Source organism: Populus nigra, chromosome 7 (genome assembly GCF_951802175.1).
Source record: "Populus nigra chromosome 7, ddPopNigr1.1, whole genome shotgun sequence".
Classification (NCBI taxonomy): Eukaryota; Viridiplantae; Streptophyta; class Magnoliopsida; order Malpighiales; family Salicaceae; genus Populus; species Populus nigra.
Window position 1 is genome coordinate 20,209,957 of NC_084858.1, and position 23,185 is coordinate 20,233,141.

General features: G+C 32.9%; 3 protein-coding genes across 3 annotated transcripts; 1 reads left to right on the forward strand and 2 right to left on the reverse strand.

The window, feature by feature from the left end:
- Positions 1 to 5,879: 5,879 nt before the first annotated feature.
- On the forward strand, positions 5,880 to 9,196 carry LOC133699706 (sugar carrier protein C-like). Its single transcript, XM_062123090.1, has 4 exons — positions 5,880 to 6,155; positions 6,431 to 6,753; positions 7,752 to 8,381; positions 8,488 to 9,196. Exons 1-4 carry the CDS (start codon positions 6,023 to 6,025, stop codon positions 8,968 to 8,970), a joined length of 1,569 nt encoding a protein of 522 aa, XP_061979074.1. The 5' UTR covers positions 5,880 to 6,022; the 3' UTR covers positions 8,971 to 9,196.
- A 4,662-nt stretch (positions 9,197 to 13,858) lies between these two features.
- LOC133698594 (vesicle-associated protein 4-2-like) lies at positions 13,859 to 16,941 on the reverse strand. Its single transcript, XM_062121570.1, has 7 exons — positions 16,452 to 16,941; positions 15,835 to 15,905; positions 15,571 to 15,652; positions 15,328 to 15,446; positions 14,543 to 14,620; positions 14,270 to 14,389; positions 13,859 to 14,183 (listed from the first exon to the last, which is right to left on the reverse strand). Exons 1-7 carry the CDS (start codon positions 16,780 to 16,782, stop codon positions 14,124 to 14,126), a joined length of 861 nt encoding a protein of 286 aa, XP_061977554.1. The 5' UTR covers positions 16,783 to 16,941; the 3' UTR covers positions 13,859 to 14,123.
- Positions 16,942 to 21,888: 4,947 nt separating this feature from the next.
- Positions 21,889 to 22,664, reverse strand: LOC133699098 (uncharacterized). Its single transcript, XM_062122236.1, has 2 exons — positions 22,300 to 22,664; positions 21,889 to 22,203 (listed from the first exon to the last, which is right to left on the reverse strand). The coding sequence occupies exons 1-2, from the start codon at positions 22,549 to 22,551 to the stop codon at positions 22,036 to 22,038; spliced, it is 420 nt and encodes a 139-aa protein (XP_061978220.1). The 5' UTR covers positions 22,552 to 22,664; the 3' UTR covers positions 21,889 to 22,035.
- Positions 22,665 to 23,185: the final 521 nt, after the last annotated feature.

The following is a 23,185-nucleotide window of genomic DNA, read 5'->3' on the forward strand; positions in this document are numbered from 1 at the left end:
ATCTCCATCACAGACAGGTCTATGTTTATCCAGAGGTTAAGAAGAAACCCGAAATTAAGGATGCGTTCACCGGCCATAAAGGCACATAGATTGAAGTTGACTTCATGATGTATATCAGGTGTTGAATTTTAGGCTTCGGATAAGCATAATCCAAAATTACTAAGTTTTTTTTTTATTATTATTATAATAGATTCTCATCAATAACGTATTATAAAGCATGCTTGAGAATTAAAAATAGCTGTATAGAATATCGTTGAAGTAAAAAACGTTGGACTTGCCAAGTTGGTTGACATTCACCATTGTGAAAGTGGATTCTAAAAAAATATATTATTATTTTATGTCTGTTTGTATCATAAAAATGAATTGTAAATTAGTTTTCAAATATTTAGTTGCGCTGGAAAATGAGTTGAAAGAAAAACTTATTAGTGGTGTAAGCTTTTATACTTTGACCTGTTAATTAGCCTAATATTTAATTGAGTTTATGTCATATTCATCAACTTTTAAAATATGTACATCAATTATAAATCATATTTTATATCATTTAAGCTTTTTTTTGTTGTTTGAAAACATAGGGTATTCTGGATCTACTTTCACACACCTGACCAGTCTAAAAAGCGTGTTTAAAAATGTGGTTTTTGTTACTTTTTAAAGTGTTTTTTACTCAGAAATGTATCAAAATAATTTTTTTTATTTTTAAAAAATTATTTTGACATCAGCACATCAAAATGATCTAAAAAAAATATTAATTTGAAGCAAAGAAAAAATTAAAAAATTTTAATTTTTTTTTAAAACACTTTTAAAACACAAAAACAAACATGGCCCAATCACACATGATGCTTTACCTTGTGGCATGTGCCTCCAAAAAAATTTTGTTGGGAGATCAAATATAAACACTATTGCAAAAAATATGAAGACTAGTAAAAAATAATAAAATAATTAGTTAAGAATCCTAATATTAAGTTTATGTTTTCATATTTTTGATCATAACTTGAATATCTTTTTATTGATTTTTTAATCATAATTAAATTGTTTATTTGCTTAGTATATCAATATTTAAATTTAATCAAAATTTCCAATCTTACATGCTATAGTCAAAACTAAAAATGCATTTAAAAAGGGTGAATTAGGAGTTTTTTTTTTTTAATAATACAATCAACTTTGGTCCATGGATTAGATTATGCTTTTCAAAAACAAGAGCACTAACTTATAAAACTATCGAAAAATAGAGAGACTAAATATAATTCATCCAATAAAGAAGAGTCCTCGTGGGAAGTATTTTCCAATCATGAGAATGGAAAAACTTTCCCTTCAATAGCCTTTATTTTTTAAAGCTGACTAGAAAATGGTTTCCTTTAACCTATTTTTCGAAGCTGTATTACACATTAGAAAGCTTAGATTTCCATGAAACAAACTAGAACTCATATTGATCTCGTAAAAAACAGAGTAAAACACACAATTGAATGATTTGGGGTGGCATGTTGTGTTCTAATCACCACTTAATAAATAAGTACATGCATGAGAATTGATGTGCACCTAATTAAGACGCAGGTGTGACGGCATGGAGTTGTCTACGATGGCACTGTATCACTGAGAACACTGTAGTACATGGGATCAGGCACGCAAAGTATTTGAGTGAATTTTACCTTGTTTTCACACGTGTTCACACTTCCATGCTAAAATGGACCCACTCAATCTGATAAAGTTAAAGACCAGACTTAGTACATGATGACTAGATGACCACCTCGGAGCCCACTGTGGCCCGGGGGTGCGTTCTTCCTTGCTTGACTTTGCATAGTCAACCCATGAGCATGGGGGGGCATACGTACAGACCATCCTGTCAAGCCACTTGTGTCATGTATGGTCCATCTCAAGGTAGCCAACCAATTTTGAACATCCAAAAAGTTATCCTCCTTTTAGGTTTTGTGTGGTAATCGGCGGGCCACATAGTTGATCTTACTAATCGTGTTTATACAAGCGCAAGTGGCACTGACCTCTCACATATATGCTTCATTGGGTCTTTATTGGTTTTGGAAATATTAGCTATTTCTTTGTCGAGCTATGTGCGTGTGTGGGTTTGAGACTTGTAGTTGGGTGATCATGTTGAACCCGGGCTCGAATCGATGATGACTTCAATGGGTGCCGGTCATTCCAAGCAAGTTCGACAATGATTGAAAAGAAATAAATTTCTTAATACATTTTATAGCTAATTAATTCCTTACTGTTTCAACTTATAAAGAATAGTAAGAAAATCCCAAAGAATGCAGGACTTTTTATTGAGTGAAGGTGCAAAACCCCACAACAAACACTAATTAACACACGTTACAGAAACAGGGCTAAGCCTCCCTCACGAAGAAAATATTAGTTCCCTTTGGAGGATCGTCAAAAAAAAAAAAAAAAAGTCTAAAGGTGGCTGGATACTAGAATTAGTAACATTTGTTTTTATTATTATTTATTTGGAGATTTAGAGGAATTAGTTATTTCTGTGTAAAACAAATAAATATCTTAAAAATAATATTTTTATACTTCTAAATCAATTTTTTATTTTTTTCATTTATAAACAATATTTATTTTAACACTAACATCTTCTAGCCGTTAAGTTTAGGAATGATCGTTAATTGAAACCGTTTGATTTGTATAAGAATCCAAATGAATTTTTAAATTTTGTATCAAATATTCAAATCAAACAAATGAGTGTTTAAAATCTTTTAACTAAAACTATCCAAAACAATTAGAAATTTTTTTGATTGAATTAATTTTCATAAATATTTTAAATAATTCAGTTAATTTACTCACTAGTGAGTAAGGATAGAGGTTAAAAGTTGCATGAGGGTTTTTTTAAGTTTCGATCCTATTTCTTTTTGCGTTTTAAAAGTATTTTAAAAAAAATTTAATTTTTTTTTATTTTTTTTACTTCAAATTAATATTTTTTTTAGTGTTTTTAGATTATTTTAATGCACTAATATCAAAATTTATTTTTAAAAATTTTAAAAATATTATTTTAATATATTTTTAAATAAAAAATATTTTAAAAAATAACTATAAAAACAAATTCTTCAAAAATTTTATTTGGTTGTTGTAAATTTTGAAGTGGGACCCATATGACTTTACACTTGGAAACTCAAATATTCGAATAACTTTTTACATTATGTACGTACAGAATATTTAATACATTTTTTTATTATATAAATTACATGTGTGACTTAAAATATTTGTATTTCTTTTAATTATTTCAATACAAACATAATCTCAACCTCTCATTCAACTAAATATCTCTAATTTTTTACCACTATTTTAAAAACAAAACTTCATCGTTTTAAAAGCTTACGTCACCAATGCTACGGCTAGTTTTGAAGCCAGATACATAGAAAATGATCATGAATAAAAAGTACGAGTAATTGACATAATCAATGGAGTTAGAATTAATTGAACAATTATAGCCAAAGAGTACTCTTTAACCTGTAAGAATCAAATCCACCAGAAAGCAAAAAGGGTTTTCAATAAGAGGAGAGCTAAATTCGTGGATGGTTCCTTGTTACTTCGAGATGAGATCAAAAATCAAAAGTGAAAAATCATGATTTTATTCACTCCTTTTTCTTTTTCCTTTTCTTTTCCTTTAATTTGTTTTATTCTCCGTCTTTGAGTTAGTTCGTTTTCTTTTTTTTTTTAGCTTTTTGACAACAGGAAGGTTCCAAAGTGAACAATACAGTGCTTCTCCTACCTTTTGTTAAAGCAAAGAAAATGCCACATGATTCCAAGGTAAAAAATTGAGGGAAAGGAGTAACTAGAAACGGTCGCATCCATGGTCTCATCATAGGCAATTATATTACTTTTTAATTTTTTTTGGAAAAATTAAAGCAATACACCATGATTAGTCACCAAGGGAGACGAGGATAAAAAGTATGAGAGCTACATATATTGAGTAGGGCAAGTTTCCTCAATTTCCTCTAGTGAATTGTTCTTGGTAATTGGTAAAACAATAGGGCATGAACTCTTTAGATTTCTTTCTCAAGATTTTACGATAAGATTTATAAATTAGAATTAATTATATGATAATTAATGAAGATCAAGCTAGGATACGGACAAGCATCAAAATCATTTCTTGAAAGTGGGTCGTTTTATAGTATGGTCACAGTAGAACAGTACAAAAAAAAAGAAAACAAGAAGCAAGATTTTCAGTTCAGAAGCTGCTTTCCGTCATCACTGTGCCCCTTTACTTCAGGAAATCTGACAGCATAATTCTTTTGGAAACCAAGTGACATCATTTCACATAAAACCACTGTTGTTAAAACAGTGTCTCCGGTAGTTTTCATTTTAAACATGTTTATTTTTAGTTTCAAAAACATTTTTGAAAAAAATTATTTATTTATTTTAGTTATATTATTTTTATATATTTTCAAATTGCTTTGATATGATAATATTAAAAATAAATTTTAAAAAATAAAAAATAATTATTTCGATGTATTTTCAAGTAAAAATAATTTAAAAAAGCAATTGCTATACAATACCTAATATACTCTTAAAAAATTAATGACATTAATTTAGATTGAGTTTTAACTTGAATCAGAAAAAATATTAACATAGTAAAATTTAGTTTATTTAATTAAAATTTTAGTAACTTGATTCACTTAAAAAGAAAAAAGATATAGATGGGTATAAACTTTGCTGTAAATTGCTTAAAAATAACGTTTTCTCCACTTTCTATTTGACAATGTTGAGAAAGTCTGGCCGACGTGTACCCACAACATTATCCAAATATTGATAAGGTTAATTAGGTGAACTTGCAAAATTTGTTGACTCAGCTTAATGACCATTTTTTCTGATGCGCAAGTTAATTTTTCTGACCAGCCTTCATCCATTTCTTTTCTTACATTCTGTTCTTGACGACTTCTGTGAATAATGTCATAAAAATAGTAACAATTTCTTTTTTCAAGAGACTATCATCAATCTGGACATGTAAGGGATGCATCCCTTCTTGGCACCAAGATTATAAAAAGTAAAAATTTCATGGACTTTCTAGTTTTGATGGGGTAATTTTTTTTAGACATGATTTACATGTTGTGTTTAGTTTTTTAAAGATTATCAATTCAAGTTTCATAAACTTTAGAGTTTTTAGAGGTTTACATGATTATTAACTTCAGAATCTGTGAAATTAATCGATGTACACGCAAGCTGTCCAAACACTATATTAATTAAAAAAAAAAACAAATATTAAGAGCCATGAAAAACATCTATTTTGATTTTATTTTTTTGTACCATGTAACATGGACATGTAGCCTACATGTATTATACACAAACAAGTGGAATCGGCAATAGATCTTGTGTATCCGTTTCTTTGTATTTAATGAGAAGTTATAATAATTATAATTTTGAAATTTTTTATATATGGCCCCACAAAATGTCCCCACCCCACCTCACCCCAGTTAAATGGATATTAAAATTCGTGTGAAATCAATTTTGTAGGATCATAGAATCAACGATAGATAGTTTTTTTTTTAAAAAAAAAAATATGATACAACGGTGTATTTTTAAATTATTTACTCGTTAATTAAAATTAATTTTCTTAAAACTATTTTAAGAACATATCTATACATTAGTTTGATGTATTTAAGAGAAATTATTTTAATTGCATATCAACGAGCATACCTGCAACGTAAGATATAGCTAACAAGACTTGAAAACAAAGTGGAAAAAAATATATATTTAGCTGATGTTTTTAGACCTTACTCTATTTCCCACTTATAATCTTATCTTCAAGATGTAAACCAGAAAAAAATATTAATAAACTTGATTCATAAATAAGAAATTAGTTTTTGACAGCTCAACAATTCTTCTTAATCAAAGACAATTTGACAATCTCCCTCTATAAATAAGCTGGCCAAGCTTGTCCAAAGCCTCCTTTCTTCTTTCTTATAAACACTAGCTACCATTTCTCGGTTTCTTGTTGCTGTCACTCTGATAATTTAGTTCTTGATCTTTTTATATCATTAGTTTCTTTGTGAGTTGAAGCAAAGAACGAGCAAAAATGCCTGCAGTAGGGATAGCTGTCGGTGACAACAAAAAGGAGTATCCGGGCAACCTTACTCCTTTTGTCACTGTAACATGTATTGTTGCTGCCATGGGTGGTTTGATCTTTGGTTACGATATTGGGATTTCTGGTAATTCGTCTTAGATCAAGTTTAATGCTTTAAATCTTGATTTGTCATATCATGATTATTATTTTTTCTCGAAGAAACCAAATATACAGTAGAAGCTAGCATTCAAGAATGCTTTTCTTTTCTTGATTCATTCTTGAAAAGCTAGCATTCAAGAATGCTTTTCTTTTCTTGATTCATTCTTGAATGCATTCTCTACCAATATTACTTTAAAGAATGTTTCTTTTGTTGTATATATACAAATATTGATTTTGTTAATTGGATTTGTGATTTTTCAGGTGGAGTTACGTCCATGCCATCATTCTTGAAGAAGTTTTTTCCATCTGTTTACCGTAAACAGCAAGCAGACGCCACATCAAACCAGTACTGCCAATATGACAGTCAAACACTAACCATGTTCACTTCTTCTCTGTACTTGGCTGCTTTATTGGCATCACTTGTGGCATCCACAGTTACTCGTAAATTTGGAAGGAAACTCTCCATGTTGTTTGGAGGTGTTCTCTTTTGTGCTGGTGCCATCATCAATGGTGTTGCTAAAGCTGTATGGATGTTGATTCTTGGTAGAATCTTGCTTGGTTTTGGTATAGGTTTTGCCAATCAGGTACTAAATATTACTTTTTCTGTTCTGATGATTCTTGTTTTCATTTTTAGTTGCTTTTGAGTATGAGGTTATTTTATTTGGATCTGGAGATGGGTATATTTTGGGATTATTTATTATTCTTTTTCTATTTTAAGTATATAGAAGAAAAACAATAAAATGTGCTTCAATTTTTATTCTCTCTGTGCATAATTTCATAGTTTTCAATGGAATCGTTCTGGGTTTTGAGTTTCAAAGCATCTCATCTTAATTTGTTTTCTTGGATATAAAAAATTGATTTATTTATTTATTACCTTAGTAGATCTATTCTTTTTCTTTGATGGTTTTAAGTTTTAGGTCAGATAAGGGGGACACCCTCTTCGTTATTTTCTTGGAGAGAGAACAAGTGGGTTTCTTGGAAAATGACAAAATCACGTTTCTTATACCCAGTTGTTTCTGATCCGGACATGAGCTCCTAGTCCTTTAAAGTTGAATAGGATTTAATGTCGTGTTTGGTTCCTGAGAAAAAGAAAAAAAAAAGGTGATCCAAATTTTCCGCTGCTATAGTCTATAGCAAGACAAGTCAAAGAATTCAACTGAATGATTAGGAATAAGATAAAGGGAGGTACTTTATTATTTTATCATTTTTTGGAAGTCATAGTTGCCTTGTTTTTCTTTAGCATGACATCTCTGGCGCCTGTTATTTCCACAAAAAGTTCACTTGTTGATGGTAGCTTTGAATAGAAAAATTGTAAGTTGATAGCTGCTTAATTGTTAATTAAACTTAATTAAGTATGGAAAACTGCATTTTCTGCTCTCTTTTTTGTTTATTTGTCTGATTGATTTGTGTGTTTAAAGTAATATTTGTTCTTAATCCAAGAAACATGAACAACAAGACAAGAATGTATGGTCCCAAGAAAGACAAAAGTTCTGTTCAATACCTCCGATTTGATTATTTACTAATTGGTTTAATCCAAGGTGATTAGAGATTTAAATATTTTCATTTTTGTTTGTGATTACAGTCTGTGCCACTCTACCTCTCTGAGATGGCTCCATACAAGTTCAGAGGTGCACTCAACATTGGTTTTCAATTATCAATCACAATTGGTATCCTTGTTGCCAACGTGTTAAACTATTTCTTTGCTAAAATCCATGGTGGTTGGGGATGGAGATTGAGTTTGGGTGGTGCTATGGTTCCTGCTCTTATAATCACAGTTGGATCACTAGTCCTTCCTGATACTCCAAACTCTATGATCGAACGTGGCCAGCATGATGAGGCTAGAGAAAAATTGAGAAGAGTTCGTGGTGTAGATGATGTTGATGAGGAGTTTAACGACCTTGTTGCTGCTAGTGAAGCTTCAATGAAAGTAGAACATCCATGGAGAAATTTGTTGCAAAGAAAGTACAGGCCTCACATAACCATGGCAGTAATGATTCCATTCTTTCAGCAACTTACTGGCATTAATGCCGTTATGTTTTACGCTCCTGTTTTGTTCAACACAATTGGTTTTGGTAGCAATGCTTCGCTCATGTCTGCTGTGATCACTGGTGTTTTTAATGTCGTTGGTACCATGGTTTCAATCTATGGTGTCGACAAGTGGGGGAGAAGGTTTCTTTTCCTTGAGGGTGGTTTCCAGATGTTGATACGCCAGGTAATTTTCTTGGTTGCAGAAGAAATTAGCTCTCTTTGTATTGTTTCTCTTATTATACCTACGAATCTCTGATACATTTTTTTGGTCAACTTTTGCGTATGTGCAGGCAGTCGTAGCAGCTTTTATTGGTGCCAAGTTTGGAGTTAACGGGAACCCTGGTGAATTGCCCAAGTGGTATGCTATTGTTGTGGTGCTTTTCATTTGCATTTACGTTGCGGGATTTGCTTGGTCCTGGGGCCCTCTTGGTTGGTTGGTGCCAAGTGAGATTTTCCCACTGGAAATCCGATCAGCTGCACAAAGTATCAATGTGTCTGTCAACATGCTTTTCACTTTCATAGTTGCCCAGATTTTTCTCACGATGCTTTGCCACTTGAAGTTTGGGCTATTCCTCTTCTTTGCCTTCTTTGTGGTGCTGATGTCCATCTTTGTCTACTACTTCTTGCCTGAGACAAAGGGCATTCCAATCGAAGAGATGGGACAAGTATGGAAGACTCACTGGTTCTGGTCAAGGTATGTTACCGATGAAGATTATCCCAAAGCAGGAGGCTATGAGATGACCAAAGGAGGGCAAGGTCCGAAGAATGTGTAGCTGGGCTTGCTTGGGTTGGATTTGGTAGTCGGCTGTTTTAATTTTTGGTAGCAGTACATACCCTACTGATTTCAATGTCAAGAATTATATGAAATTGTTCTCAAATTTATCTCGAATTGAAAGGGTCTTGATCTTTATGTCAGCAAAAATCCTAATGTATAGACAAGAATCTATTGTGTGGAAAACCTTATTTAAACCGATTTCAATGCAAAAATAATTTCTTCCATCGCAATTTGTTGCTTGTTTGCATCAATTATTCAACTATGTCATGCGGGCATCTTCAACCCTATAATTTAAATAATAAACCTCCTTTCCGCGATCCCCTTCAATTTGTTTCTTCTCTTTTGCTTCATCCGTGATTGAGGAAGGTAGAATTACTAAAAAAATCATAAATTCTATTATATTATTATGTGTTGTTTTCTACTCTAATAGATGACACACTTCTCGTTGTCCTCGTCAATCCTCATGAATTTTGCAAATTCAATGCTACCTTCATAGTTACTCTAAGCTAGACAGCAAATGTTCAATGCGTGGAGATGACTGATGCCTTAGAGTGTCCATGGCATGAAGGGCCAAAGTTTCTCATAATCCCTACAAATTCTTCACAATTAAGCCTTATATCGTCACAGTCTATGTACTACTTGAGCAGATTTGAGAGGATTATATTTCCAAGTTGGAAATTTCATCAAGATTAACCACATTGGCCGGCGGGAAGGGGGTGCTTGATGTAGAGTCAAATTGAGTTTATGTCATGATGCTTGTCCTCTTGCCTAGTTGCTTGTCAACGCCATGAATTTGAAAACAGATTGTCACCCATTTTTTTGAGTTAAACAATGGATACATACACATGATGGATATTGACTTCTATAGTATTTTAAGCAACCTCTAGAGAAGGGTCCAAATGCAGCGGAGATTACTTTTTCTCCAAAATCTCTCTAGTTTTTTAAATACAAATTTGAAAGCTATATGTACTTCATGTTTTCATGTTCTAAAATGATAAAAGTTAATTTCATAAATATTTAAGAAACAATTTTATTTCTTGTTTATCTTTTCATTCCTCCAACAAAATATATTTTTATTCCTTTTATATTTTTATTTTAAGGAAAAAAAACTCTAACCAAACACAACCTACACAACTACTAGCTATAGAGGGATTCTCGCTTGAATCCCCCAAATAATTTATTTCTAAATCAATTAATTCTCTAAAAGTTCATATAATCCGTAAGTGATTCGCCCATCCATATTTGTTAATGCATTTTCATCCAAATTGTTGATTTATGCATAAAAATGATACCATTTTATAGGCCCTCGACACTAGATTAAAAACTAGGGAAATCTTGCAATTGAGATTCGAGTTATAGTTTCTAAACTAATTTGAGCCTGCCCACTATCGAACCTCTCACCCACTTCAAAAGAAATGTGGATTTATCAATGATTACTACAATATATGTATATATAAGGTGGGTGGTGTCAAAGAACCATCTCAACCCAATAGCTTAAGCTGTTAGGTGAGGTCCTAGGATATGATTTATATTATTATCTAACACACCCTCTCAAGTGAAAGCCCTTTGGGCTTGAAACTTGCATAGGCCCACATTATCTTTATGCTTAATTTTTATCAAATAAATAGGGATGGTGAGATTCGAACTCGAGACCACTTGGTCATCAAGGCTCTGATACCATGTCAAAGAACCATCTCAACCCAATAGCTTAAGCTGTTAGGTGAGGTCCTAGGATATGATTTATATTATTATCTAACAGGTGGCATATCACAACAAATGAATGGATGAAATATTGCCAAAACCCACCGCTTTACTGCAAGTGGAGAATCAAGTTTCACATGCTTTATGAGTAGCATCTCCCCTTTTCTCTTCACTAACCACTAGACTGTAACATCTTTCGGTGACAAACGTAATGGTGAATTGAATGCATGATGCCCCAAATGGATAACACAAGCAAGAACTTTCAAGGAAAAGGGAGAGGTTACAATGAATTTAGTCACGGTCTTGCAATGAAACGAAAGGAGAATCGCATGACTAGCTGTTCTTTAATTGTACTCAGGCACTTTTGCCTCTTCTCTAATATCCCTCGACGGATATATATGTTAGTTTTTGGATAAGATAGATAATGGATAAGGAATTTGTTTCTTGGTTACTTGTTCTTCTAACGCCCTCTCTGTCTCTCTCTCTCTCAATTTCAGAGAGATAAAGAAATTGGGAATCATATGATACTCCTCCTTTTTCTCAATGTTGGTTCTTATTACATGTGTTGGATAAGTTTATCGATGACATATATGATTACAATTAATTAAGAAATAGATAAAAGTACAATTGATTAACAATTATAGAATTGAAATTTTAATTAATCTCTAATTATTCAAAATCCTTACTTCATTTATTAATTAGATTTCAATTCAAAATATACTATATTGATTTGTTTACCGATCAATATTTATAAATACATTTGTTTTTTATATTGTATTCCATATTCGAGTTTAAGAAAAAATCATTGGGATAAATTTTCTCATCAATGGTTAATCTTAATGTGAATATCTATTTAGTATTATCCCAAGATTTAGTTTTGATATACAGATACTTTGAATTAAAAAAAGAAACACGAGAACAAAAAATTTATGCCTAGGATCAAGTTGCCAAGGATATGTCCCCCACGAACACCTGTGTTTGGCATTGGATGCGATCCATATGTGCTTGTTTTATTGATTTTATTACAAGGGGAACAAAGCTTTGGTGTCTTATCGATCTACTGTGCTTAGCTTCCATTCCTATTCAGTACTCAAAATAATGATGAGAAATTGCATAAAATTCGATAGCCATTAGCCATTAGAGGACTTCTATAGCAAGTTTTGGAACTTCCCATTACGTATTTAAACTGTTATATCCATTCCACTCATCATCTGAAAAGAACTGAGCTCAAGATTTACAAGCAATCTTCAAATTCGCTGGGATGTCTTCTTGAGACATTCACGAGGGTAACCCACCTCTTCCATGCCATTTCCATGAGCTGCTGCTGCCAAGGACAAGCATTTTGGTCGTATAGTTACAGCACTCATGGTGTCGTAGAGATCAACTGGGATTTGATCTGTCGAGACAAATATTATAATGTAAGATTGACCATTTATATTGGAGCAATGTACGCAGATAAAATTATCATTTAGTTAATATTTCTAGATAAAAATAAATAAATATAAAGGGACAAAAACGTATTTAGTTGGAAAAACAAAGGCAGACATGAAATAAATTTGTTTTAAGAACAAATTTAAAGTAAATTTTTATTTTATAAAAATAATAAACATAATAAGATATTTGACTTCTGTTTTCAACTCGTACGGATCTCTAATATTTTCTTGGAATAAAATAAAACTATCCGAGCTAATTCAGTATCCAAAGACTTTGTTTCTGGCCCAATTGCGTATGTAATGTACAGAATGGGACCTCTTTCTCGAAAACTTATATGTAGGTAGTGAGACGGGCCCAACAGAAAGTAATAGGGCCCATGAATCCAGGTAAGGTACTTTAAGCATGCAAACAACATCAGTGTCGGATGAGATTAGTTATCTCCTTAAAAAAATAACTATAGATTAGAACACATTTTTATTAGAAAAAGAAAAAGAAAAAGAAAAACAAGAAAAAGAAGCTGAACTGGGAGGCTATGAGAGTAGGAAGGATTTCTCCTTAAATCATGGGCCAACCCTCCAGCCTAAAGTCGACAGATTCCAGTAGCGCAAGTAAATTGAAGCAACCATCCCCCTCAACTCTTTAAAAATGTTTGAAAACACAGTTTAACCCGTGTTTTTAAAAATTTTAAATTTTTTTTTAAAAAATTTAATATAATTTGTATATTTTAGATCGTTTTGATGTGTTGATATCAAAAATAATTTTTAAAAAATAAAAAAAAACATCATTGGCATATATTTTGGCACGAAAAGTTATTTGAAAAGCACCCACAACCACATTGCCAAACACTGTCTATTGTGGTTCGTCTCGTAATTTTAAAACTCAGCAACAGATCAATCAAAGATTTTTGGAATTACATCCGGTTTAAAAAAAAATGAAAATCTAGATAACCAGTTCAAAAACATAGATTAACCCGATGATCTATTTAAAAACTTGATTGTAACTTATTAATTAATTATTTTTTGTATTTAATTTTTATAAAAACATCATTTTTATATAACAAAAAATTAAAGGTCAACCCTGAATTATCTAATTAAAACCCATGATCCGGGCATTCTGCGGGTGGATCGCCAGAACAAGCTTAAAAACTATGGCTTGTCTACACAGTTTGTTGCGTGGATAAACCTGTCTTTAACTCGAAACTCTACGTACAATACCTTTATAATACCCTCACGATCTAGACTTCAGTTTTGCAATTTCTTTCCTGTTGTCACCCACTTTTGGAAAAAGAACAAAGAAACTATGAGAAATAAGTCAATTTTTACCGTGGTTATTTTTATACAAGGGGTGCGGCGTCCCCTATCACCACCGAGAAAGGAAGGGGAAATTCACAAAAAGCGAAGAATGCTTGGAATCAGCTCAGAGTTTAGAGAAACCCAGTTGCGGGCCACAAGATTTTCCTGTCCTTCCGGGGTCCTGCCCAGGGTGTGGGTACCACAGGCTGTTCATGGGCCAGGGTGTGTTTCAACTATGGTGATCAATGGGAGACCACCTAATTCCAGGCAATGAGGATTAATCATGCACATCACAGACTAACAGCAGTGAAGATTCCATGGTATCTCAATGGATCAACCATGGAAGACTGCCATGAGAAATAACAGAGAGAAAATTAAGCATCGAGATCTGATTTCTGCCTTGAAGAAAGTTTTTCCCTCATAAGAACACCCATTAAGCTTGAAATTATGCGCATTACATTTGAGTAAAGATCAGTTTATTTCAGAAATGGGAAAACAAAATCACAATTATCTACAGAAAGCTGTTGAACGAAAAAGTTTCAATTCCTCAAATCACAGAATTCATCTCACATTTTTTTCCTTTTTACACACCATGCTGAAGTTTCCTACATGATTCACAGAACACAAAATAACCTTTGCATTACATGAAAAGGTTGAAGGAATTTACTGAATGGAAGATTGTATCCATTCATCATAGAAAGGCACCTTGAAGACAACTGCCCCTCTATACCGAGTCTACTCCTTCAACCTGCTGCCGAGCAAGGTATCTTTCCCTTCGCTCTTTCTGTACAAAATGAATACACAAAGATTAGGCATCGTACAGAGATATTCACAGGGAGAAGTTGGGCAGTGCAACACTTGATAACTCACCCATTCATCTATCACTAGTCCTTCACCAATAATCCTCGGACCTGCATCTTCTGGAGGTTTCTTGCGTGCCTCAAGAGCTGCATCAGCATCAGCCAACTGGCGCTTCAACTTTTCCATAGCCTGTAAAAATAGCATCACACGTAGCTCTATGAGCTTGTATGGCATACGTGTGAAACAAAAGAAAATGCATGTACCATATGCGAAGACAGACAATGATCGATCCTAAGCACATATAAATTTGATTCCATGATTATTGACATTATTGATACTTACAGGACTAGGACGCTCTGGATCTAGAAAAACAACCCGCAATATTTGCTCTACTGCTACTTGATCTTTCTGCTCATCAAACTGCACGGACAAAGCATACAAAGTCACTTCATGAAGTTGCAACAGAAGACTCAAAACACCGAAATAAAGTCCCAAATAGACCAAAGCAGTTTGTAAAGATATTCTGGAGCGTCCATCAAACAAAAGCACCCAGCCAACACAAGATGTAATTGAATCCAAAATCTATCATAATTATTCTGCCAAAAAAAATTAAAAAAACAGGCACAGATTCTCCAGAACCAACTAGTGTAAGATGACCATTGGCATCCAGCATTAAGGGTGAGAAGTGTCGGTGCACTAGAGACTTTGACATCATAAAACAACACCCCTATGCTTGCTAGCTTTACATTACAGTGAGCAGCCTGGCAATAGCAAAATAACATCTATTATACCAGAAAAAGCCCCTAACAAAGATGAAACTAAATGAAATGATTGTGCATTCTTTAGAAACAACAAAACTAATGGTAATATGGACGCCTAAGATGGATATCTGTCTCATAGTGTCTATCGACCTCCTCATTAACCAAGATATTTGTCTGTTGTATTTGAAGAATTCGAAATATGACATGATGCTCATTCCAAGTAGAATATGTATCGGACCCAAATAAATCAAAATAAAAGCATAGCACCAAGATCATTTATTATCAGACTGTTGTTGGCCAACATAGGCTCACACTAAAACACTAAAACTAATGAAAAGAAAAGGTTAAAGGAACCATTTTACACACCAGCTCAGGTACATAGTCCATGACCCCTTTCACCTTCAGGCTCATGATTTTAAATTTAACCCTGCTCTTCTGCTCCATTGGTTTCTCGTTATTTTCTGGGTGTTCAACAAACTTGAAGACTGACGTCCAAAATCAAGAAAATAATTTCGTATTAATTGGGTCAAAAAAACACATAAAATAGCTAAGTTAAATCCTTCTAAAAGCACAGTAATATGAACAGAAAATGCAACAGTAATTAATTACCTGTAGCTATGATACTTTCCCCAGGTGCAAGAATAGCCCCTGGAGGACGCATGAAACAGCTTTTCGGTGCAGTTGTTTGAAACTAAATCAAGAAAAACAAAGAAAAGGCAACCAACTTAAAAAAAAATCCAGTCATGTACTTGATACAAAAACAAAAATATCAATTACAACAAGAAATGGGGTGACCCAAAATGAGTATATAGGTTACATGGCTGGACTCTATGAAACCACAGAAAGAACAATGAAGAAGAAATTGAAATGTACCTTAAAAGCTACATGTGACTTGCAAGTGTTTTTAATCCTGATGGCACTGCGAACCTGCTTGCCAGGTTCATCTAAAAATAGCATACAGAACATAAATACATCAATTAATTCCATTAGAAATCAGTAACAAAATCCATAATCAGTACCAAGCACGAAATTACGAAAATAAAATAGTCCCCATAACCAAATTAATCGTAATCATCACTAATCCCAAAGGCTGATTGATTCTTGACATTGATTACTTGATTGGATGATTTTTAAAAGTAAATAGGATGATGCTACCCAGATTAGCTAATGCAATTCACTTTATCTCTCTTTTCTTAAACATTATCAAATTATTAACACTTAAATTTTCAATTTTCTAGCCACCAATACAAATAAATAAAAAGAACTTGAATTTTCAAATTCCTCTTTAAGGAGAAATTATAAGCATTAATGATCTCAAATCTTTAATTTTTCTTCAAAATTACCAAAAATATTAGCAACAAAAACACAACTTAATCCAAAAAATCATCCTAAAATTACAGAAATCAACTTTCCACCAAAAATTTAAAATTAAAAAAAATCCAGCTAAAAAATCAAACAGATCACATAAAAAAGAAAACACTAAGACTTACAAGGAAAGTAAAGCTTGGAAGAAGGATCGAGCTTAAGACGACGACGTGTCGGCAACAGCGATCTAGCTACAGAAGAGACAGAATTGGAAGCAAGAGGAGGATTGGATCCTTCGATTAGGGAGTTGGCCTGGTGATTATGGTGGTGGTGCTGCTGCTGCTGTTGCTGCTGCATCATCATCATCGTTGAAGTAGGAGTGTTAGTAGTAGAAGAAGAGGGTGTCGTATTAGTGTTGCTTCCTCCTAAAAACGGCAGCTTTAAGAATCCCCACACTTTACTGTTGTTGTTGCTGGGAGTATTATCGGCTGGTGATCTCTGGTCCGCTATGGCCATATCACAGCATGTGGAACGGTGTCGTTTTGCTGGTGGTTTCTCCCAAGGAAAATGGAGGGAGGGAGGGAGAGCTGTGGTGAAGGGAGTAAAGTGGGATGGGGGGAAGAGAGAGAGAGACAGAGGTGGAGGAAGGTGGTGGATGGGGGAATGGATTTAGAGGGGGGCTTTAATCGGGTTTTATTATTTGGGTTCATGTCCAAATCAATACCTTAAAAAGGTATTTTTATAATTTTAATTATTTAATAAATTGTTTTTACTTAAACTTATATGTATATTGGTAAACATGAATATTTATAATTTTAATTATTTAATAAATTATTTAATAATTATTTCTTTTTCATCCTTTCATTTATCCCATCAATTATTTCTCCCATCAATTCCTTTGATAAACATGATCTTGATAATTGATTTGTACAACATTCTTTTATGAAAAATAAAAATCCTGAATCCTAATTATTATTCGTGAGCAAATTTTTGATTTTTATAAAACCAATTCTGTCTAATTTTTTCCTTTTAGTTCTGGCTTGTTTTTATATTTCAAAAACGTTTTTAAAATTAATATTTTTTTAGTATTTTTAGATTATTTTGACGCGCAGAATTCAAAAATAATTTTTTAAAATAAAAAAATATTATTTTGATATATTTATAAATAAAAAACACTTTAGAAAATAACCACAACTACACTTATAAATAGACACTAAATAATCTTGCGATTAAAGAACAAAAACAAAGAAAATTAATCTAATGTTAATATAGGAGTACAATTTATTTATTTATTTTTAAAAAAACTATCTCTTCATGATCGCCACTTCTATTGCTTGTGTATTAAAATAATAATGATAGAAAAGAAAAATAGTGCAAATTCACGAAGAATGGGAGCTCTCTTCCTTGATGGAGTGTTTTCTATTTACTCCTTTCCCTGTAACTTCGATTTTCCTGGCCCACTCACTGATTGATGATGGGAACAACTTGGCTTTTCGGTAAACTTCGCGTTGACGTTGTATGTTGACTTTGGAAAAAGTGAGGTTGTTGGATCTTCGGAGTGTTTTCTGGCTTCTTTGGAATTTTCTTTCACTTTAGATGGTGGGAATAGTTGATTAAACACCATGCTTTTCAACTTTGATTTTATTATTAATCGGTGATGGACGCGGGAGATTTTGTTTTCAAGTGCCCAAGTGGTTTCACTGTTCTTACCCTGATTTTGAGTGTGTTAGATATTGCGGTAACTGTTATGGTTGTCGTTTGAAAAAAGTTGTTTTATAAAAAGTACTTTTAGTTGAGGTTGGTTTGAAAAAATAGGTGTTTGGTTAAAACTGTGGTTGAAATTGAGGTTGAAGAAAAAATAGTTTTAATGTGTTTTGTTAAAAAAATACTTTTCAAATTGAGGTTATAAAATAATTTAAAATATATATATATATATATGGTTTTTAATTTAAATATTGTAGATTTAACTATTGCTATTACATCGTGAAATAAATTATACTTTATATAAAAAAAATTTATTGTTCTATTAAACTATTTACAATTTTATTACATATAAAATTCATCCGACAAGAATTACAGTTTCGATAAATTTTAGAGCGTGCAATAAAATTAGATAAAATATTATCAAGAATAAAATTGAGATGACAGTACGAATAAATTTAATTCAACTTAAACTAATTTTTTTTTTAAAAAAATAAAAATTACTATCACATTCACGTGAACAATGCTAGTGAAATCAATTAACTGCACTGGTTTTTTTAAAAAAAAAAAAAACTGTTTAAGTGAACAGTGCGAGTGAATTAAAATTCACTCGCACTGTTGGAGGGATGCTGCATGGTGCAGCCGCGAGAAGCAGGTAGGACCTGCTTTCGATTTCCATGCGTTTCAAACGCATAACTTGGTGGGACCCATGAATAGAAACTTGTGTTTTTTTTTAACCAAACGTTGTTGCATCTGCGTTCTAAGCAAAACGCAGACGCAACAACGTAGACAAACACGCTCTTTATCCGATATGATACAGTTCCGAGCCACAGATTTATTAGCTATGATTTTGAAACAATATCATTTTAGATTAAAAAAACTTATTTTTTATAGTTAACTAAACAAATCATTGAATTTGACTGGATTAATATGGATTTAACCAGATGAATCTTGTTTGAAATTTTCAATTTGATTTTATTATTAATTAATAAGCTTAAGATAATCACAAAAAATTATTTTTAAATGGGTTTTTATTATAATTATTATTAATACAAGGCTCAAGTTAAATCAAAGTCATGTTGGATAGAAAATTGAAGCAGCATTATTTTATTTTAAACAGGAAAAAAATAAAACCCATTGGAATTGACCCATTAAATCGGTAAAATTTAACCTGGTCAGTTCTGTTTTAACTAGATGAACATCAAAACTAGTTGGAAATGAAACCATAGTTATGGTTTGTTTTACCCATAAGTTGATGAAACAATAATTGGATTGTGGAGACCTGGAGTCTCCTTGGAATAATTGAATCAGTGTTTCTTTCCCTTTCATATGACCAGTCAATCACGGCTCAGGTCAAGGCAAAATTGGTGACTGGTATTATTATTATTATTATTATTATTAGGGAGGAAGAGAATCAACTAAATCATGAAGCTATGAATTACAATAAATCCAGGGCTTTGAAAATCATTGAATAATAGGAATTCTTGCACCCTCGGGGCCATCCTGAACTCTGCTGCTGATTTTAGCTTCCATTCACGGCCATCCTGAATCCTGCTTCCAACTGTATATGCTCATTGCTTTGTCATCTAACAGTTATCTAAAAAACTGTTTTTTTTTTTTGTTAAAAAAATCATTTAACGTGTCGAAGCTCTTACTTATTTTTTCTTAGACTAGTCGATGCGCATCCCAGTCAAAAATCTCTTAAGAAAACTTGAATTTGGAATTCCGTGTGGTCAAGTCTGTCAATCGGTTCGATTTTCATTGCGAGCACTCGGTTGGATGGTGATATGATAGAGGGATGCCCTTTGTTGGAATTTTCAAAACTCTGTAATCTTCTCCAAATCAGTGTGTTGAATTTTGCTAATGGGAATTTGAAAGGAAAAAAAATGGTCGTGCATGCTTATCCGGACTAAGGCAGAGAAAATTTGAAATTTCAGCACCTAATCTCCAATCTTTGTGGATTACGGAGCTTGTGTGGAAGAAGAAATTTCACGTTTTGGAAGCAAATCTGATGAAACATGATTTTAGTGCTGATGAAACATGATTTTAGTGGCATATCTTTATCAATAAATATTAGATAAAAAAAATGTATGGGTATAAAATTTTTAAAATTCTCGGGTGCGCTGGACTGGCACGCGTCAGCACCAAACAAGTCTCAATAAAAGGATGTTAGGTCTAATACTAACCAGAACCGACCTCGGGTGGGCTTAAATTTATCATGGCTAGTCATTTCTCCATCTTTTAGCTAGATAAAATAAGTGGAATATGCCTCTTGTTGCGGGGGCGATGTTGGGTGCCGATGAGTTATTATGCCTCTTGAGGAGGTATTATTGTTGGGAAGAAAAAAGTATTTGATGTAATCATAAAATTATGGTTAAGGTTTAGAAGTTGTTATCTAATATTATGGTTACTAGTAATCTATAGTATGTGAGAGTTTAGGCAATTGATTGGTTGTATAAGGAAAAGACGCATCGTCCATAGAACATCCTGCCTAAGAAAAGCTGCATTGTTATTTGATTGTTTTTTAAGGTCAAGTTTCTTTTCGTTGGTCCCATTTATGGTTCAAAGTAAATCTTTTTTCACGAGAAAATCTCTACTTTATCGAGTTAAATCCTAACCATTCTAAAATCTGAATTTTAGCATCGCATTTATTTTACACTTTGTATTTTTAGTACATGAGGGTGTACTCTATTATGTAGTTTTACATTCCACATGTATTAAAGACTACTTCTAAACCCTAATATGAAATTAAAAAAATAATTGGTAAAATTTTTTTGACATTTTAATCAAATCCTAATAAATAATCATAAAATGATTACTATATTTATTTTTTACTTTTCAAAAACATGAGAATGATACTTTTTTTTATTTAATGAAAATATGCTTGTACAACTTTTTTGAATTTGACCGAAGACATAATATTGTTTTGTTTTTTTGTTTGAATGGGGAAATTAATTTAAGTTTTGAATTTGTTTTAGAAATATTTTAGAGAAAACTTAGTATTTTAATATTGAATCTATATCTTAAAGTGTAAATATATAATATGATATTATACAAAATTAGTAGAAAAACATGTGAGAAAATCACAACTATTTTTTAAAGGATTATTCATTTTTCATTTTGTTTTTTTAATATATAATATTATATTATTATAATTAAATATATTATAAATTATATGGGCTGGCCCGCCCAGCATACGTAGGCTGCTTTTGTTTTGGTATAGATCAGACCAGGTCTGCATGGTCGCTGGCCCAGCCCAGTGACCATGGGGACTAATTATTTTGGGAGAGGCTTCGGAGGCGAAAAAAAGAAAAAGAAAGTGGGGAACTCGCCTGACCAGAAAGACATTTATGAACTCCTGAGGGGCATGATGAAAGATCTACTACAATTGTTGATTAATTTATTGTTTTGGGAGGAGAAACTGCTTTCATGAAAATTTAATGTTATCTTTTCCAAGAGACATGGATGATGAAACACCCACCAGATGAGAAGCAATATTGGAATCCTCCGTTGAGAAATTTTCAGTGTTCGGTCAGCGTCACATTTCAAGACTGTTAAGATCACTGTGCCTGGTAACTCTGGGGAGCTCATAAACTCACCAGTACATTTGGTCAAGAATGCTAAGGTTTTCGAGAATATATCAGTGGATACCCATGAGAGTCGATCGTTGTGATCAGGAAGGTTATGTGCCGAACGAATTTTTGATGAAATGAATCAAAAAAGTAGGAATAATATCGCATAATTTTATCCTTTTTAGGAATTTTTTAGTGTCTTGAGTCCTAACTTTACGAGAGGAGGGGGGGTTCAAAGCAAGGCACTATTACAATTATGATTTGATTTTAGTTGGATGATGTGGGGTTCTGGGATTGCTAGTCTAAATTGCTTCCAATTTTTTATGTGAAATCACTAATAGAAACAGGATTTGTGGGCCAACATGGTGCATGCTCATTATCAGAGAAGATAATTAGGCAAGAAGCATGTATGATCCTAAACAATACTGTAACTAAATCCCAAGATAGGCCTGAACGTGCCTTTTGTTAATCAAATAAAGAGAGAAGGATCAAAATCTCAAAATTGGAGTTCAGAATCATCCCATTGAAGCACTGCAGACTCTATATTCTGCTCTCTTTTCAGCTTATCCTTCAAAAACCAGTCGCATACCCTCCCAGCGTTCAGCTCCTCAACTGTACACCCTTCTTGCTCTGATACAACTCTTAAAAGGTTTAATGATGATATCTGAAAGCACACACAAAATAAGAGCAAACTATTCATTAATATCTCAACACATGCATGGTGGTATATATTGAACGAAGTCTAGAGAGAAGGAAATACCGTTAAACGGCACAGGAACCTTTCATGGGTGCTTAAGCCGGAAATTTCAACTAGACCAGCTTCTTCAAGACTCAAGAAACTTCTGCTTCCTGTCTTCTTCTCAGATTCTTGACCACTGCATCCTCTCACTGCTAGCTTTCTTCTACGAACCAACTTATTTGGAGCAAAAGTGGTTTGCTTTACCATCTTTTTGTGGACGTTTGGGAGAAACGGTGATTGATGATAACTCCTATAAAGTTTAAGTGAACTCATAGTTTTTCAGTTTTCAGTTGAGAGTTCCCGAGCGATGGCTAATAGAATTTGGAGCTAAAGGCAGAAGAAAACAGAACAAGCTAGCTTATCAGTTCTCTTCTCTTTTATGTGGTGGAGAAAGACATTGGATTATTGGAACTTAGATTATTGCCTAGAAAAAAAAATCATCCTGCTTCCTCCCATAATTGGGCCATTTTGGAATCTAGAAGTGCATATTCAAATTTGATTTTGGGCTTCCATGAAACTGTTCAAGTCCAAGTGAACTTGCCCATCTAGGTAAGTGTGAGAATATGAGAGCCAGTATCCATCGTAATCCAACTCAAAGATTTGAGTCTCGAGATGGCGAGCCTCTGAGATTGATTAAACAACTATTTTTATATTAAGATAATCCTAAAACAAATTAATTTAAAATCTTGAAAACCCCCCTAAATCAATTTTTTAAACCGTTGAAAATAAAACCTAGCCCGACTAAACTCGGGATCTGCAAAGCATCGGATAAGATAGAATTATCAGGCGGGGTTTAATAAGTTACCATAGCAAGAAAAAATAGAAGAGATTAATGGCAAGGAAGACGAAATACTACATCAAAATCACCGAGTAACCCATACAAAATTATTACTTCGCGATTGAATAT

What these genes read in the sequence shown, in the direction of transcription:
- LOC133698594 (XM_062121570.1), bottom strand. Translation starts at nt 16,782, where the DNA reads ATGGCCATAGCGGACCAGAGATCACCAGCCGATAATACTCCCAGCAAC. An exon ending in TGGACTATGTACCTGAGCTG is followed by an intron (nt 14,621 to 15,327) that starts GTGTGTAAAATG and finishes TTGTCCGTGCAG; the next exon opens with TTTGATGAGCAGAAAGATCA. An exon ending in GACTAGTGATAGATGAATGG is followed by an intron (nt 14,184 to 14,269) that starts GTGAGTTATCAA and finishes CATTTTGTACAG; the next exon opens with AAAGAGCGAAGGGAAAGATA.
- LOC133699098 (XM_062122236.1), bottom strand. Translation starts at nt 22,551, where the DNA reads ATGAGTTCACTTAAACTTTATAGGAGTTATCATCAATCACCGTTTCTC. An exon ending in GGTTCCTGTGCCGTTTAACG is followed by an intron (nt 22,204 to 22,299) that starts GTATTTCCTTCT and finishes GTGTGCTTTCAG; the next exon opens with ATATCATCATTAAACCTTTT.
- LOC133699706 (XM_062123090.1), top strand. Translation starts at nt 6,023, where the DNA reads ATGCCTGCAGTAGGGATAGCTGTCGGTGACAACAAAAAGGAGTATCCG. An exon ending in GTATAGGTTTTGCCAATCAG is followed by an intron (nt 6,754 to 7,751) that starts GTACTAAATATT and finishes TTGTGATTACAG; the next exon opens with TCTGTGCCACTCTACCTCTC. An exon ending in TCCAGATGTTGATACGCCAG is followed by an intron (nt 8,382 to 8,487) that starts GTAATTTTCTTG and finishes GCGTATGTGCAG; the next exon opens with GCAGTCGTAGCAGCTTTTAT.